This window comes from Echinops telfairi, unplaced genomic scaffold, assembly GCF_000313985.2.
Source record: "Echinops telfairi isolate 266 unplaced genomic scaffold, ASM31398v2 ScPeMD7_7469;HRSCAF=8507_0, whole genome shotgun sequence".
Classification (NCBI taxonomy): Eukaryota; Metazoa; Chordata; class Mammalia; order Afrosoricida; family Tenrecidae; genus Echinops; species Echinops telfairi.
In genome coordinates, this window is record NW_022111372.1 from 34,697,543 (window position 1) to 34,716,172 (window position 18,630).

At 49.8% G+C, this 18,630-nt stretch overlaps 1 protein-coding gene across 1 annotated transcript in view; it reads right to left on the minus strand.

The window, feature by feature from the left end:
- The window catches only part of TMPRSS2 (transmembrane serine protease 2), a 44,108-nt gene extending 39,214 nt beyond the window's left edge, over window positions 1–4,894 (minus strand). The window contains exons 1-2 of the mRNA XM_030888670.2: window positions 4,876–4,894; window positions 4,646–4,715 (exon numbers count right to left, since the gene is read on the minus strand). Coding sequence (XP_030744530.2) covers window positions 4,646–4,663 — 18 coding nt within the window. The 5' untranslated portion in view covers window positions 4,664–4,715; window positions 4,876–4,894. The remainder of the gene's footprint in view (window positions 1–4,645; window positions 4,716–4,875) is intronic.
- Between the last annotated feature and the right edge of the window lie 13,736 nt (window positions 4,895–18,630).

Below are 18,630 nucleotides of genomic sequence, written 5' to 3' on the forward strand. Positions count from 1 at the left end.
GGCATGGCCTTCTCCTGAGGATTCTGGGAACTCCTGTATTCCTCCTTGTAGGCAGCAGACACACTCTCTCTCTGTTCACTCCCTGGGAGACATTGAAGCTGACAAGACAAATGGAACTATGCTAGTGCCCTGAGCGAGTGAAGCCACGGAGAGACACCTGCCAGCACTGAGATGCTTACAACACCACTGGATCCACAAGACTTCCCACCCACTGGCCTGTGATCTTCCTGCATCTGGTGTCACTGTATGTGTTGCATGAGTCTGAAGAGGACTTTATAGACTGGTATCGGACATATGGGCTAATATCGGACTTATGCACTTGATCTGGACTGGGCTGGGATGTTTTAGTAATGTACAATTGCTCTTGATATAAAGCTCTTTGTGGTATACATATGAGTGTCTATCAATTTATTTCTCTAGTCAACCCGGACTAACACATCCATTAATTGCACTTTTTGGGGGCTGTGGTCTGAAAGGTCAGCCATCAAAAACCGTCAGCTGCTCTGTGGGAGAAAGATGGGGCTTTTTACTCCGGTAAAGAGGGACAGTCTCAGGAACTCACAGGGGCAGTTCTACCCTGTCCTACGGGGTCCCTGTGAGTCGGCATCGAGTCGATGGCAGTGAGTCTTTATCATCAGGACACTCTGTTTTAACGTCTAAGAAATGCATTGAGAGCAGGGACACAGCATAGACACACGCACCCATGTTCACTGCAGCACCCCAGTGTGGGCACAGGTCCAGTGTCCCTCAACAGAGGACAGGACAGACCCCGCGTGGACATCCAGTCTGTTGTGCCTGCCAGGTGCCATCGAGCAGCGCTGGGTGAAAGAGCGGCCAGGACCCAAGCCTCGGGTCTGTCTCCCTCGGAGGCACGCGATGGCGTCAAGCCTACATGTAGGTGAGCAGCTGCAGACGGAATCATCGCCCCACGGGGTTCCTTGGGGTACCAACACAATGGAGGATGAGTCCACGCCAGAGAGAAACGAATGAACTGGTGACACATGCGGCCCTAGAAAGGGACCTTTGGCAACAGCTGGTGGAAGCAGAGCGCCGACGAGAACACATTACGGCGAGCGTCAGAAGAAGCCGCAAAACCACTTATATTGCGTGAGTCCACTTGGGGATACGGAGTATTTAGAACTGACAGATCCATCGAGACAAAACAAAACACAATGTTGGGTACCAGGGGCTAAAGGAAAGGTTTCATGGGGGTGGGAGTGGGAGGGGGGCGCTTGATACAAAGGGAAAGCTAAGCTAGCAGCATTTGTTCAATCATCAAGTGAATGGCTCACAAAGATTCTTATGAAATCACTCGCAAAAAGCTACTTCCTTTGAAGGCAGTTCCCAGGGATCCGTTTTTAATCAAAGAAAGTATGTTTCGGAACGGACTCGATGACAGTGAGTTGACTGCATTAAAGTCAGCGGCCATGTGACAATTGACCAATAATACTTGCCTCCCAAACCAATTGTTATGGGGCCAGGGGAGGAAATGCTGGACGCTGAGATGACGGAGGGAAAGAGGGGAACTTCTGAGACAGTAGAAGTTCAGACATTTGCCCTGAGGAGCTGACTCTCCGTGTCATCCTGCAGACACCGGTTCGAGGCCTTCTTCTCTTCCCGTGTGCTGCTGGAACATTCGCCGCCTCCCTTCTTCATGGACACAGCTCGGGTTTGCAAGCTGGGACCGTCACCAGTTCTGCTGCGGTCATTCTCCTCACTCAGCACGTGCATTTCACTCTTCCTCATGCAGCATACAGTGTCCCTTTTTAAAACGGACATTTCAGGAGTGGTTCGAGCATCCATCCTCGTATGCATCCATCACCTGGATCTATGTCCGACACCTGCCCATCCGTCCAAGGAAAACCCCGTACTCCTTAAGCAGCTTCTCCCCGTTCTGAGGTTACTGGCAACTGCTAATCTACTTCCTGTCTCTAAGGACTGACCTATTCTAGAATGGGGCTTTCTACTCCCATGAAAAGTTACAGTCTTGGAAACCCACAGGGCAGTTCTACGCTGTCCTGGAGGGTTGCCAAGAGTCAGAAGTCACCTCAATGGCAGTCAGCTTTGTTTTGTTTTAGAAATGTCCCATAACTGGATCATACAATGTTAGAATTAAACTTAGGCCTTTATTTGGGTTCCAGCACCATTTATATGCACTTTTGGGGTGCATCACCTGTGCCTTTCAATGCACAGTTGTACCCTAGGACCGGATACGATGGCTCTGGGGTGGGGTTTGGGTGTTTCCAGGACCGTACATCTTTATGGACACAACGTCACATCCTCCTCCCTTGGAGAAGCTGGTGGGTCTGAACCTCCGGCCTTTTGGATCTCAGGTGAGCGTTTAGCTACTGTGCCACTAGTCTCCTTTTGTGTCTGGCTTTTTCCACTCAGCATAATGCTTCCATGTTGCCTTGGTGTGGTAACATGGCCCAGGACCGTCATTTCTCTTGATAGCTACATACCACTCCAAGGTGATCACAATTTGTTCGTCCACAGCTCCAACCTTGGGATGTTTGTTTCTGTAGAAGGCCTCCCACTGCTGGCTTAACACATGTTTACACAAGGTCCACCCTCAAAGCTTGTCCCGCCTGAAACACAAGCCCCTCAGAACCCCAGCACCCTAATGCCTTCCCTTTCTTTCAGGGCTCAGAGATTACCCATTGCCTGAGCCACTCTGGAAGGTTACCAATTGCCCGTCACTTTCGAAAGGACAATCCCAAGTAAAACTGCTCCTCACTCATGACTTCCTGCTCCCTGTCCAATATCAGACTCTGAACTCAAAGCTGACAGGTGCTGTGAGCTGAGCTCAGTGCTTACAATTTTAAAATGCAAGCCACCCCAGCTAACCACTGCTTAATAACTCACTAATGCCCTCCTTCAGAAGTCCAAAGATTACCACTCCACGGAGGAGACACACCAGGAAAATGAAATGCAATCTCTAATCTAAATGGATGTGCCCGAGGCACCCAGAGAAGCCCAGGGGGTTGGCCTGTATCAAAAGCATCTAAGAACATGTTTGCTCTTACCTGGGAAAAGTTTGTAGCAAGCTAATTAATTTGTCCTCAAAGTCCCTGTGTGGAAATTCCATAGATTTGAAATTAAAACAAGATCCAGTGGAAATAAGTACCAGAAACAGACAAACCCCCAACCAAAGCCACTGCCATGGAGTAGATTCCGACTCTTAGGGATGCTACCCCGGGGTCCTCAGGCTGTGAATCCTTAAGGAGTGGGCAGCCTCCTCTTTCTCCTGAGTCGCAGCTGGTGGGTTGGAACCACCGACTTTGCAGTTGGCAGTCCTGACCTGACAGGGGCATGGAGGCTCCTTTTCAGAAACAGATAAAGGGTAAAAAATAAGAGGTGTATATTCTAGGTCTGGGACCTGGGATAGTTTTAGTATGAGCTTTGTGTTAAATGTACGTGTTCCCAGCTATAAAGGGAATTAGTTAGCTGAGACGGGGCCCCTGTAGTGGTCTCCTACTCTCCCATGTCACCTGTTACCTGGTGCAAGGGTTCTTTAAAAAAAGGTTACGGGAAATGCATATTTTCCATGAAAATGCACAGGGGAAAAAACTGTGCATGTGCTTCTTGGAAATTGTAAACTGTGCATACCTTTAAACACATGAGATCAAGATCCTGAAACATTTTGCAACAGGAGATGAAACTTGGCTTTACCAATCTAATCCTAAAGAGCAAGCCCAGCCACAGCAATAACTGCCAAGAGGTGGAAGTGGTCCCGGTAAAGCCAAAGAGGACTGGTGAAGAGCAAAGATCGTGGCACCAGGTGTGTTCGTTTTGTTGGGTTTTGTGGACTGAAGAATGAGAACATCGGCTAATTGTGTCGGTGTTTTGAGACAGCTGAGGCTTTAGCAGAAAAACGTCTGGGGTAAGCTTCACCAGACAGCCCTTCTCCACCATGGTCCTGTCCATTTCTCTTCCAAACGATTTTGCAAGGGTTTCGATGGAAAGTCACTAGGCATCCACCCGACAGCCCTGATTTGGCACCTCCTAACTTCCTTTTTGCTTCCTACTCTCAACACAAAACAAAACAAAACTTCAAAGGGCACCTGTTTTTCTTCAGTTAATAGTATACTTAGTTGGTTTTTTTAAAAAGGCATGGGCATGGTTAAATTCCCAGGACACTCAATTCTTTAGGGCAAAAGTGCCTTGAAATTGGTGGAGTTTATGCTCAGAAATACACATTCCATTTTCCCATGGATATTTTGAAGCCCCCTCCCTCGAATTAGCCCACACATGCTTTCTTGCCCAGGCTGCACTCCCTCTTAACGCCATCCTGCCCTAACCTGTCCCCACACTGCCCCTGCCTCCGAACAGGAGGAAACCACGCCACCCCCTCACCCCCGACAGGAATGGCTTCCAGGGTCCCCGAGTGAGCACCTCCCAGTGGCTGCCCCCTTAGACCCCGCTTCCATTCATGATTTTGCGTCCCCTGGGGCAATGGTACTGTGTTGTCAGGTACCACTGAGTCGGCTCTGACCCAGAGTGACCTTATGCTCGATCCTAGACGATGTAGTGAGTCTATTTGCTACAAGCAGCTCCTAAAAATGCTGGCCCAGACTTTCCCAGAGGAAAGAGAAGGAGTAAAGGAACCAAGATGTGTTCAGGAAGGTAATAAGTAGCCACTTACTGAGTTTAAAGCCATCATGATATGATCAACACCATCGGGTAATGTTTGGTATTTGAAAGTTCAAGCTGACCTGGAAGAAAGAATAACAAGGCTGTAATGTTTCTTTCTTTCTTTTTTTTGACTGTAATGTTTCTGTACCGCTTGGTTTTCCGAAGACAAATCTGGAAAGAACTAGCGGACTGATGAGGTCAACATTATCTCTCACCAGAACACCCAGCAGTCTTACCCACCCCCTTAGACTTCTGCTTGGATCCACAGCAACTGCTTATCTGTCAGGACATGGCACTGTGGTGGCTTGTGTGTGACTGGAGGCTGGAGGCTGGGTCACCAGCCGGTCACCCAGTGTAGACAGGTCTCAGCAGAGCTTCCAGATTAAGGAAGACTAGGAAGAAAGCCCTGGCACTCTACTTCAGAAAATTCACCGATGAAAAGCTCAAGGGTCACGGTAGACCATTGCCCATGGTCAGAACTTTGCAGACGCCAGAAGGAGGGCTCGATTGCTGGAGCGGGTTGAGGAGGGGCTTCATGTCTGGTGAAGCAAAGGCCCAGCAGGAGTGAGGGAGACCCTGGGTGAGATGGAATGGCACAAGAGCCCAATGATGGACTTGAACGCGCTGGCCCTTCAGGCGATGACGCAGGACTGGGCAATGGTGTGTTGTGAGAGTCAGTCAACTGGACGGCAGCTAACATCACTACTCAGAGGACTTGCATCTTTGAGCTTAGCACATCAAGTCTCATGACTCCATCTGAGATCCAGATGTGCCCATGTGGGATGGGGTGCAACTTGAAATAAGGTGACCTGCAGAACCCCTGGGGAAAAAGCAAAGGCAGTACATCAAGAACATTGGGGTGGGGGCTGGGGGAGGTCTGATTGCCCAGTGTGCAGTCCTCTGGTGGCTTCTCCCTGCCCTGAAATGCAGGTGTCCAAGTTCCAGCGCATTGAGATTGAGATTCATGCTGGGACGCTGTGCTTTCTCCCTCGCATTGCATGTCACACAAGGAGAATCTGTGGAATGAAAACACACAACTGCCACCACTAGGTGACCTATGACCCCATCGAGTTTTGCCAGGAGCTTAAGGTGGACCCAGGAGGCAAAGCCTGGGATCAGGTCCTGGCAGTGGGAATATGGCCTCGCTCAGCTCCCCATCTGAAATGCACAAGGCCATTGGCACTGTTGTTAAGTGAAGATCCCGTGAGCAGGTGTAGAGGGGACACCTCACTCAAAGCCAGGCACCGATTTCCAGGCAGAGGTGCTGTCTGATGCTCCCTTGCCACAGGCAACTGGGGGTGGCTACCCAGGGGCAGTCTAGAATTTAATGTTAGGTATAGGTCATGTTGGATTATGTTAACATAAGCCATATAGAGATTCCCGGTTTCTAATAAATGAACCAAAAACCAAACAAATTCTCTGCTGTCCAGTTGATGCCAATTCATGGAGACCCTATAGGACAGGGGACACCTGCCCTTGTGAGTTTCTGAGACTATAATTTTTAATGGGCGAAGAAAGTTCCATCTTGCTCCTTTGAGGCAGCTGTGGTTTTGAACAGAAGACCTTGCAGTTAGCAGCCCAATGAATAACCACGGAGATTGAAAAATTCCACGGAAAGCATCCGTGCCAACCCACCTACCCTTTTCTACTACACCGAATCCCAAAGAGAGAAACTCAGAGCTAACAGTTCTGCTGTTTCTGAGCATCCAGGAACCCTGGTGGCGTAGTGGTTATGCTTTGGGCTGTGATCCGAAAGGTCCACAGTTGGGAACTACCAGTCGCTCTGTAGGGGCTTTTTGCTTGTAGACACTTAGTCTTGGAAACTTGTAGTCTCAGACACTCAAAGGGATACTTCTACCCTGTCCAATAAATGCGCTATGAGTTCACATCGACTTGACGGCAGTGAGCTTGCTTTAGAAGAGTCTCCATTTGAATGTTGCTATGATGCTGGAGAGGTTTCAGCAAAGCTTCCAGTCTAAGTCAGCCCAGGAAGGGCTGTCACTCTACTTCTGAAAAGCAGCCCATGAAAGTTTCATGCATCTCTGAAACGATTGCCCTGAAATAAAACTTTTAACCTTAAACCGAAAACATTCTTTGAAGTTTTCTTAAAGCTGAACAATAGTTTAGCTTACCTAGAAAAGAATATCTGAAAGAAAAAAGAAAGAAAGAAGAAGAGCTGTCTTGCACGTTATGCTCTTTTAAGAACCGCCTATATGAAATCAAAGAAGCCCTGGGGTGCGGGAGGTTAAGCGTTGGGCTGCTAATTGCAAGGTCAGTGGTTCAAGCACACAGTTGCTCTTCGCAAGGAAGATGAGACTGTCTGGCTTGAAGATTGGCAATCTGGGGAAGCGCGTGAAATGGTTCCACCGGGTCACTGCGAGTCAGAGTTGAGTCTATGGTGATAGGTTTGGTTTCCGTTCCCCATGGGAGCACATTAGCAACAGCAACGGGCAGGACCAGACAGGGACTCTGTGTTGATAAAGGCAGGACCGCTCAGAAAGGGAGGGCGAAAATGATTGCACAACTTGAAGAATGTCATTCGTGTCGTTGAGTTGTCCGTGTAGACATGGTTGGATTCAGGTGCGTAGGGCTATGCATTGCCAACACCAAGAAAACAATACAGCTTTGTTTTATTGTCAAGGAAAAAAGCAAGCCCGATGGCTCCCAAGAGCTTGATCCACAACCAACCATGAGGAGGCAAGAGGCTGCCATGCACTGGGAGACCAGCAGTGGCAACGAAGGGTGGAGGCAGGGAAAAGAAGGCTCTGGGTGTCTTGAGAACAGCTCACAATTCTGTCTTGGAAGAAGCACAGAGTTCTCCTTAGAAGCAAAGATGGCGAGACTCCGTCTCACATGCGTTGGGCATGTTGTCAGGAGAGACCAGTCTCTGGAGAAGGACATCATGCTTGGTAAAGCGGAGAGGCAGCAAACAAGAGGCGGGCCCTCAGAGAGATGGATCAACACAGCGGCTGCAACAATGAGCCCAAGCTTAGGACCCAGGGGGAGGATGGTGCCGGCCCAGGCAGTGCCTCTTCCTATTGTGCGAATGGTCCTGATGAGTCGGAACTGACTCGGTGCATCGAAAAACAACACTGGAGAGAAGGAAAATGCCCCTTCTGACCCAACTCTCCCTGCACACGTTAGGCCCTACCTGGGCTTAAATGCAAGGAGAACAGGTCAGGAAACTGCCTGCAGCTCATCCGTCCACAGCCCATCCACTTGACGGGTAAATGGGGCCTGGCAACAGCTCTGGCTGTGAAGCAGGCCAGCCCGGGCTGTGGCTTTTGTTTATCTGTAAAGTGTCTGGCGCGCAGGGGACCGGAAGCAGCCAGTCCTTGCTGTGTGCGGCCTGCGGGGCGGAAGAATCTGAGCCTTGGGACCAAGCGTCCTTTCTTTAGCTGATGCTGGCCACTGGAGCCCCGGGGGCTGTTACTTGCCTTGAGTTGGAAGACGGTTTGCATTTAAACCTGTAAATTTGCTCATTCTTTTAATTTATGTTAAGGTTTTTTTTTGTACGCAATTCTCAACTCTGAGATGACACAACAAATTTTGGTTTTCTACTGTTATGTGCGAACAATAGGCCCCAGCAACATGGCGTTGTGTAAGGAGAAATAAAGTGCTGCAGTGAATGGAAAGAAAAAAAAAAAAGTGTCTGGCGCACAGCAGGTGTTCAAATGACAGTGGTGAAGTCTCAACTCTTGGGCCAGACCCTTCGGGTTCTAATCCCAGCATTGAATAGCTGAGTGACCTGGGGAAAACCAGGTAAACCCAAACTCACTACCACTGAAGCCATTCCGACTTGTTGCAACCCGAAAGGACAGAAAAAGTACCCCTGTGGGTTTCTGAGACTGTAGGTCTTGGCGGAAGTAGAAATCCCTGTCTTTCTCCTGAAGTACAGCCGGTGGTTTAGAACCTCTAACCTTGTGGTGAGCAACCAGATGAAGAACCCACTACAACACCAGGGCTCCGCCAAGTTAGTGAAAATCCTCAGTTTTCTCATCTGCAAAATGGAAGAAATAGGGCACATGCCTCTAGGACTATGTCCTTGGGCAGCGCCTTACTAGTTTCTGAAAGCAGGGGGGTCAGGCCCATCGCAGACACCTTGGGAGGCAGGCCAGTGAGCTGCTTCCAAAAACTCAGCTGCCTTCGAAAACCCTTTGGAGCTCTCTGTTCTGGACACCTGGGGTTGCCTAGAGCCCTCATTGGCTTGCCCACCACTAACAACGGCCTCTTGGGTTGTGGAGGGTCTTAAATGGCTTCATATTTATGAATCACCGCGTGTACCTGATGTAGAAAATGCACTACTAATCACCGGTGGCCGGTCAGTTGATTCCAACTCACAGTGAGCCCGTGTGTACAGACCAAGACTGCTCCAGAGGGTTTTCCTGGCTGTGAGCTTTCTGAAGCCGAAAGCCGTACCTGCCTTCCAAAGCTCCTCTTGGTTTGATATAATCTGTCAACTTGAGGATGGGGTGGAGTCTGGCCTGTCAATCAGGTCGCAGCTTGATGACCTCATGTGGAGGTGCCATGGAGATGTATAGCTCACTGGAGGCAGAACATGCTTACTCACTGCTTGGTCTTCCTGATGACAAGACACATGGAGCTGCACGAGAGCCCTGGAGCTGGAGGAGCCGCATGGAGACCCATGCCAGCGTTGAGATGCTGCTACCACCACTGGATCTACAAGACCTTTCACCCACTGGCCTGCGATCTTCCTGCATTCGACATCATTGCATGTGTTGCATGAGTCTGAAGAGGAATTTATAGATTGGTGGAGGACATACGGGCTAATATCGGACTTATGGACTGGGCTGGGATGTTTTCTCAATATTCAACTGCTCTTGGATATAAAGCTCTTTCTTATACACATATGAGTGTCCATGAATTTGTTTTTCCAGTCCCCCTGGATAAACGCACCATTTGGTTAGCAGCCAGCCACATTTACCATGCGTGCCACCCAGGAAGTACCCATCCACTGCCATCAAGTCGGTTCTGGCTTTTAGCGGCCCTAGAGGCTAGAATAGAACGACTCCTTAGGGTTCCCCAGGTTGCGAATCATCATGGGAACAGAGAGCAACAGCCTCTTCCCAATGAGCAACTGGTAAATTTGAGCTGCGGCCCAGTGTGGAACCCACTACACCACCAGGGCTCTTTGCATAGAGCATAAGAGCTACACAAATGCCTGTCTAATAAAATAAAAGTAATTGAAAAGCAAAACCATTGTATTTCAGTATCAAATTAATATCAGCAGTACAGTTTATACTGGGGGGCTACAGTTTTATGACCAAGAGTAACAAGACAGTAATCAAGTTGCTTCTTAAAATGTATTTTTAATTGCCCTACTCATACCATGCAAAGGCGTCTGAGTGTGTGGGTCATCACAAACCAGGGTAAGCTTGAGAAGAATCGGAATTACAGGGCACTTCAACGTGCACATGTGGGACCTGTACAAGGTGAACAGAGAAGGGAATACTGCATGATGTACAATCAAGAAAGATGTGCATCGGGGCTGTCTCCTCTCACCGTACGTATTCAAGCTGTGCTGAGCAAATCATCCGAGAAGCTGGATTCTCTGAAGAAGACCAAGACATGAGGATCGGAGGAAGGCTTACTACCAACCTGCAATAGGCAGAGGACACAAGCTTGCTGGCTGAAATGCGGAGGACTTGAAGCATGTGCTGATGAAGAGCAAGGACTGCAGCCTTCAGGGTAGATGACAACTCAGTGTCAAGAAGACCCAAATCCTCACCACTGGACCGGTAGGCAACAGCATGAGAAGTGGAGAAAAGAGTCAAGTTACCAAAGATTTTATTGTGCTTGGATCCACAGCCAAGAGACCCAACATTACACAAGACCCCTTTCGAGGGTTGACAAGCAAGGACATTACTTAGAGGACTAAGGTGCGCCTGACCCAAGCCATGGTATTTTCAACGGCCTCGTATGCATGTGACAATTGGACGTTGAACAAATAATACCAAAGAAGAATCGGCGCACTTGAATTACGGTGCTAGTGAAGCCTATTGAAAGTACCATGGACTGCAAAACGAATGAACGAATTTGTGTTGGCAGAAGTACAGCCAAAATGCTCCCGAGAGGCAAGAACGGCAAAACTGTCTCATGTACTTTGGGCCTGTTGTCAGGAGAGACCAGCCCCTGGAGAAGGACATCGCCCTTGGGAGAGTAGATGGGCAGCAGCAAGAGGAAGGCCCTGGACAAGATGGGTGGACACAGTGGCAACAGCAATGGGCTCAAGCACAGGGACAAGGTGAGGAGAGTGCGGTGTGTCATTCTCTCGTGCACGTGTTCGCTATGAGTTAGCACTGACTCGACAGCCCCTAACAACCCCACCAAAAATGATTGCCAGGTATCCCTGCATACTGCAAATGGTTACTATGCTCAAGGACTAATCAAAAGCTCGAAAGTTCAAGTCCACCCAGAGGCACCTCAGCTGAAAGGCCTGGCAGTCTATTTCCCAAAATACAGCCATTGAAAAGCCTATGTGGCACAGCTCGACTCTGACACACACGGGGTTGCTATGAGTCTGAACTGACTACCGGACAGCAACGGCTCTTATGTCAAAAGCTCATGGCCAGCAGGTCGATGCCAACTCACGGCAGCTCTATAGGACAGAGGAGAACTGCCCCTGTGGGTTTCTGAGACTGTAACTCTTTATGGGAGTAGAAAGCTTGGGCTGTCTCCCTTGGAGAGGCTGGTGGTTTCGAACTGTGGACCTTTCTGATCGCAGTCACTCGTAACTACTACACCACCAGGGCTCCTTTTGTGTTGAAGGTATTTTTGAATCCTTCCTAAATACACACTTAAACTAGATTGTGTCTGGCCACTGCATCAAACCCATAAAAACACAGCAAAGTTAATGATAAGTTTGGCTCTAATAGCCAAACTCTTAAAAACAACAACAATCTTTTGATCTTGGGGAAACGTCATCGAAGGTCACAGGAAGGGCACAGATAATTTCTTTACAGGACTCCCCATGTGAAGGCAAAGATAAGAAGGAGCTTACTTCGACAGCATCGAGATTCCACAAGACTCAACAGAGAGAACGCCTTTGGGGTGTGAGGGAAGACCAGTCTCAAGGGGAGAGCAATCCATGATGAGTTTCCAAAGACCAGGTCACAACGAGGAAACCAGGGGACAAAAGATGCAAGTGTTTTTGATGTTCTCCCTTCTTTGTCTGATTGAAAAAGAATGCGTGCTTCTTTAGAAAGTATAACCGTAGAAATAACACTAGCCAATACTGACAGGGACCCATGATGGGGCAGTGGCTGCACATGGGGCTGTAACAGCAAGCAATTTAAAACCACCAGCTGTTCTGTTCTACTCATATCCAGAGTGACAGTTTCAGCAACTCACAGGGGCAGTTCTACCCTGCTTGACAGGGGGCTAGGAGTCAACATCAACTCCATAGCAGTGGGTTTATTTTTTGGAAGGTTTACGGACTTGCTCATAACTGTGCAGAGTCTAGCTATGGCGTATTCCCCTGTGAAGGAGGTTTGGAGGAGACAAAGCTGGTTAGAGCCTGGTGTGTAACCGGAAGGCCAAAGGCTTAACCACTTCACCTTTCTCCAGGGCTGCCTCAGGAGCAAGCCTTGCTTCCTGTTCCTGGAGCCTGCTCTGCCCACTTGCATTTCCTCCCTTCCCAACACACAGTGATGGTGAGCTGCAGGAGGCCACGGGGGAGCTGGGTCCCCAAGTAGAGCCTGCCTGTGGGTCTAAGGACCTCTGGTGGCACAGTGGATGGCACAAACCTTGCTAACAACTAGGCAGTTCACACTCACCGGCTACTCCTAGGGAGAAGGATGCGGTTGTCTGCTCCAGTAGAGATGTACACAGGGGCTGTTTTACTCGGTCCTATAGAGTCGCTATGAATTGGCATCAACTCCAAGCCAGTGAGCTCAGGTTGTGGGCCTGTGGGTCTGCCCAGGGGCTGTGGACAGGGTGGAGACCTGCCCCTGGGAGCCGTGCCAGAGCACCTGGATGAGAGCCTTCCCCAATGGGCACCCAGAGAGGCTCTTCAAGGGACTTGCTACCACGCCTGCTGCCTCCTGAATGTGCAAACTAGTCCGCCACCAGGTATTCCTTACCATTGTCTTAAACGGTGATAATGAGATCTTCCGGATAAGGTAGGCCTAGGTGTATACGTGTTATATTGAAGTCTTTTGTGTTGGGGGATTTATCACATTATAACCAAGCCTCCCTATATCTACTTTGTAAAGAGAAAGGATTCTCAGTAGCATTAACACAACAAATCCTCCTCTCTTGTCTACCACAGCAGGGGGTGGGTGGTGGCGGGGGAAACCCCAGCACCTTGGTGTGAGATTACTTTCAAGTGTCCTGGTCTAAGCAAATACATGCTCTCTCCTCTGGTTTCTTCGCACTCAATGGCAGCTACTTCCTGCTGCTCTAAGCTTATCTAGCCAGGTAGGGGCCAGGTTGAAGTTTCAGGAAATGAAAATTCGATCCCACTGGCCCCTTTCCCAGCTTAGGTACCCGCTGAATGGAATGCTGAATAGATGCTCAAAATCCACGTTTGCATTCATTCAAGATCCCTAACAGGAAGGGACAAGGAAGCCCGAGCAGGGCGGAACAGAGCGCGGAGGGCCTGAATGGCCCAGTCAAAGCCACAGGACCAAGAACAGCCCCAGTATCATCCTATCTCCCCCAGCGGTCCCACGACCCACAGAACATTAGAACAAAATGTATGAGGGGTGCCCAGATCAGCTACCTCGGAATCGCCACCTATAATTTTCACTGGCAGGAGAAGAAGGAAGAGGGAGACAAGCCCAACTCTGGAATTGGATCTGAAAGTGGAAGCTCCTGCTGTTCAAAGGAGACCCCAGAATACCCTGAGGGCAGTTCATTTTGTAACAAGTGTTGTCGCACTTGCTAGGGCAGCACACCAAGCAAGGGGTGTGGGGAAGGAGCCCCTCTAACCAGGATGACACACACTCTTCAGGAAGGGGCTCCGGTTTTTGGCCATTTAAAGGACAAATGGTTGTTCCAAGAAGCCCTGGTGGCTGAGCGGTTCTCACCACAAGGGCATCAGTTGGAAACCACCAGCCCGCTCTGAGGAAGGACGACGGAGCTTTCTTCTCCCCGAATAACCTCACAGGGGCAGTTCTACCTTGTTCTTCAGAGTCGCTATGGAGCTGCCTCGAGTCGGCAGCGATTTGATGGCAGTGGGTTTGGCTATCATTATTCCTGATCCTGGAAAGCCGGCCACAATGAGAAATGTTGGACATGTTTTCTTTGTAGGGCAATAGGGCAAATATAGGTGGAACCATCTGTCTCCAGCCTGATTCCCGGGCGGCTCAGCCTCCGATAGGGATGGTATCATCTATGCGAGTCACAGAAAGGACACCCCGGTCGGCACTCTGGGCTTGCCTTTCAGAGAGCCAAGTCAGTCCATGAGTCACCTGCCCTGACACGGTGCAGAGGCAAGGTGCTGCAGAGTCCCATCTGCACCCCACGGCAGGATGAAGCTATTTCCAACATGTGAGCACTTCCTTCCCTCCAGGGAGCTAAGAACATGTGTGCAAGCCCAGCCACTCACACAGCCATGGACTCCCACCTGAGGCTACTGATGGGGTTAGCGCTCATTGAGTCCGTCCCCGAACTCATGACCACCACTCACAAGAAGCTAACCACTCCCTGGCCCTGCACCATCCCATGATCCTTTGCAGATTGGACCACTGTGTTTCAGAAGGGTTGTTTGTTGTTGTGAATATGGTGTATCCCACAAATCAACACCAATTCAGTACTCTCTACATGTACCCTGTAGTGGCAGCTGTAACCTTCTTCGAGTGACACAACCATTCTCATCCTCCTTTTCTGGGTAGTCCTCCCCCCACCCCCACTAGCATGTACTCACTGATCCCTAAGGTTGTGAGCTGCTGTGGTCAATTTGATTCAAGAGAGACAGTTCAGAAAAGAGCAGAATGCTCAAGAAAGTCTGCTAGCCATATTGTTTGGGTTTAAGACATCACCAGGGGATATTTTAAAGATGTAAAGATTCTGTCAGGGTAATTGTCTCAGAAGGCCCATCAATCTCCATGGCTCCAGGAAGTCTGGAGTCTCTGAGACTTTGAAATTCTGCTCTGCAGGTTTCCTCTTTGGATCAGGATGCTTCTGCACAATCTCTGATCCAAAGGCTCGATAATAGCAGCTGGACACCATCTAGTTCTTCTGGTCTCATGGCTGAGGAGCCCGTTGTTCCCGGAGGCAATCAGCCACACATGCCACATTGTCCTTACGCCTGACTCTCCTTCTTCCCTTGTGGATTCCCGGAAGGCTGCTTACAAGTTGTGAGGATCCCATGGCACTGGGCCATCAACTAGGTGTCAGAACAGAAGCACTAAACATGTCATTAGGCCAATTAATGGGGGCTTCAGGAAGCCATGACCTGATTCATACCTGGGACTTACTTTCAGAAGCAGATCATTCATTTTCCTTTCCAAGCCCTGCTGAAATCTGTTCAGCTTCACAGTACCGTGTACACACACGAGGTGAACTGGCCTGCTATCAAACCTGGGTCTGCTGCATAGAAGGCAAGAGTTCTACCGGAGAACCACCGAGGACCTCACCATCTAAAGGTCTGAGCTATTCTCAGTGAGAAAGCCTGCGCTGGTGTCACCAGAGCTCCCCTTCACGTGCTTGTCATTTGCTGATGTTGTACAAAATGAGCCAAAAAAGAAAAAAGAAAGGTATTGCACAGGAGCCTCAAGTTGCTTCCTTCATAGCAAAGTGAGGCCATTTTGCCCAACAGCAAACTGGAACTTTCCCCCTTCCTGTTGGATAGCCCAGAGAAGCAGATCCGAAGTCATTTCAAGCCTGCTGCCTGGTTTACCACCCCCAGGAGTCCCACCGAGCATCTGAGCTCTAAGTGCGATCTGATCGGATGGCTGTAAAGATCCCAAGCAGCCGCTGCCCTTCAGGGCTCTCGGCCTGAAGACTCCACACCTGACTGCAGAGGGAAGGGACAACAGCTAGGCAGGCATACCTGAGCACTGCCTCCTCCTGTCCACCCCCCCCCACCCCCCCTCTCCTTCGGCTGGCTCCCTGCACTTCCTCTTGTCTCCAGGGCCTCGGCTTTGGCCCTGCTACATGTCAACACACTGGCTCCAATAGACAGCCAGCCAGCCTTGGGTGCTGCTATCTGGGGTGCTCATCCTTCCCCTTCATCCCATCAGCTCCCTGCAGGTCAAGGTACTGATGTGCCCGGTGGACACAGCTCTCAACACAGAAGGGAGAGTGGGGAGCAAACAGAACAAGCCTCACTTTCCTTAATCTCAGTTTTCCTGTTCCTCCTCAGAACCCCAAACCACATGGGCCACCCGGCCGACTCACTTCCCACCCCACAAGCAGATGAACAACGAGGACCCCGCCCATATGCCGAAACCACTGCAGCAAACAGCAGGATCCCAGGAGAGGCTCTGGAAATGACGTGCTGTTTGATGAGTCTTCCAACAGGGGTGAAGTGATGAGGAGCAGTGCACCTGAGCAGCAGAGACAGGACAGTCAGGGGAAGGGCACACACAGTCGGACACAGGAATTCTCGAGAAGGACACGTCAGGAGAGGCATTGCCTCCGCCATCCAAGTTTCTTTCTCCGTGAATGGCTCATTGTCTCAGCAAGATCACAAACGTTTCAGGGCAGGCAGCATCGCTGGCTTTTCCCTTTTTCTTTTTGAATCTAGCTTCGTGCCATTCAGAGAAAAGGCTCCAGTACTGTGAGTTACAACAAAGCCATCGGAGATGATAGACGTTAACAAGGAGACATGGAAAGCCTGCATCTGGGACGAACACCTGAGTCTTGGACAGTGGGAATCTCCCAGGATTCAAGTGCATCCCTAATGTGACAGGCAAACAGAACAGGCTCTGCTCTCCAAGTCCCCAGGCTCTTCCGGGAGGCAGAGGTCCTCTGTCATGTGTGTGCGCAGGTCACCAATAAGGTTGACAGTATTTGCCCTGAGACCATCTGTGGAATGGGCACACTCTATCGATGGGGTCTTTGTAGGGATCAAAGGAGAAAGGGTGCAGGTGTCTAAGCACAGTTCCCGACGCTGCACACAGCACCACGCTGTTGTACTGGTCAGCTGTTATTGAGTCATGGCAACCTCCCTGAGCTCAATGCACTGCATGGGATTGATCTGATGGGCTCTGGAGGGTTGTCACTGGCTGATTTTTTAGAAGTAGGTGGCCAGGCCTCTCTTCCTACTCCATCTTTTAGTCTGGAAAATCAACCAAAACCAGTTTAGCACCATGACAACACACAAGCTTCCACTGACAGGCAGGTGGTGGTTGCACATGAGGTATGTTGGCCGGGAATCCTCCCTGACTCTCTTCGATGGCCTCTAGGAACACTACCACGATGTCACCAGCTGGCATTTATCTTCTGGGGATATGACTTTGGAGGAAAGGGTTTGGACTTACCTAATGCAAATCCAAAGCAGGCGATGACCAGGATCAGTAGGCAGAAATGAGAGAAAGAGAACTGTTTCCAGCAATTAGCACATTCCAATAGGGGTTAGATGACCACATTTAAGGAACACACCTACTGAGTTCCTTACAACTGAAAGGCACACTCTGACCCACACGATGCTGAATGAGATCCATCCGTCACACAAAGGCAACTATTGTATGACAGCACTAATTGGGAAATGCACAGACCTGGTCAACCTATCTCCAGTTTAACACTGGTTACAGGAGAAGAATGGAAAGAGAATGGGGTGGGAGGCTACTGTTGAAGGAGCACTGAATGTCTAAGGAGATTCACTTTGGGGGAGAGGACACCGGTGTATGGCTATACACCATGATGATGTAATTGATCTCACTCAATTGTGTCCCTCTTTACAAACCTATGGAAGAAGGACGAGGCTTTCTACCCCCTCAAAGAATCTTACAAACCCACAGGGGTCCTTCTATCCTGCCCTGTAGGGGTCCTGTGAGTCGGAATCGAGGTTTTCTGAGTTGCCTTACAAACCTATCACCCGTTCGTGTGGATATGTCGCTAAATTCTCCACACTCAGAAACTCGAGAATGAACTCCAAAGCCTAGAAAAATGTAGTAAGCTCAGCCCCAGGGGGCCAGCAGAATGCCCCCGCATGCCTGGCACACACAAAGGAGCAATGCTAAAAGCCAGGAATGAAAGCTTCTTCCTTCAGTCTTGCCCTCATCAAAGAAAATATTTTTCTAAGGAATGCCCCTTTGAATGTAACGCCTTCTCTTTTCAGGCCTACTTCAGCTCCCAAATTCTTCTTTTCTCTTTCTGGTTTCCTTGGCTAGTGATAGAATTAAGTGCTTGAACTGCTGGAGGAAAGTTAGGGCTCAAGCCTCCACCGAGAGACATCATCAAAGATGTGCCAGGCAGTCTGTTTCTGAAAGGTCAGCCTTGAAAACCCCCCTCGGCCACCAAAGGGTCAGCTGAGTCAGAATCGACTCAAGGCCAACAGCAGCCATTGGCTGTCCTTGGGACCATCCGGACTTCAGCCCCTTAACTGCAAGCATGTGATGCTCATCGAGCATTGCACGGTTTCTTATCTTCTTAGCCCGTCTGTGTCCCCTTAGCCTCTCCTGCACCCCCACCTCCAGCCCACCGAGGTTTCAATTTCGTGTACAGACCCAGCACGCCGAGTTTCCACCTGCAGCAGGTCCCTCCTCCCTTCCCTCGGTCTTACCTCCAGCCAGAGGGACAAGTGGCTCTCTGAGTCACCTTTCCACTTCAAAAGTCACAGTTTACGACTCAAGTTTCTGCCTCCTCTGCCCACAAAACCCAAACCAAACTCACTGCTACTGTGTTGATTCCAATACATAGCCACCGTATAAGACAGGTAGAACTGTGGGAGACTGTATCTTTTTACAAGGGTAGAAAGCCTCATCTTTCTCCCTGGAAGGGGCAGTGGTTTCAAACTGCTGACCCAGTGGTTGGAAGCCCAACAAGCAACCACTGTGCCTCTAGGTGTCCTATCTGCCCACACCT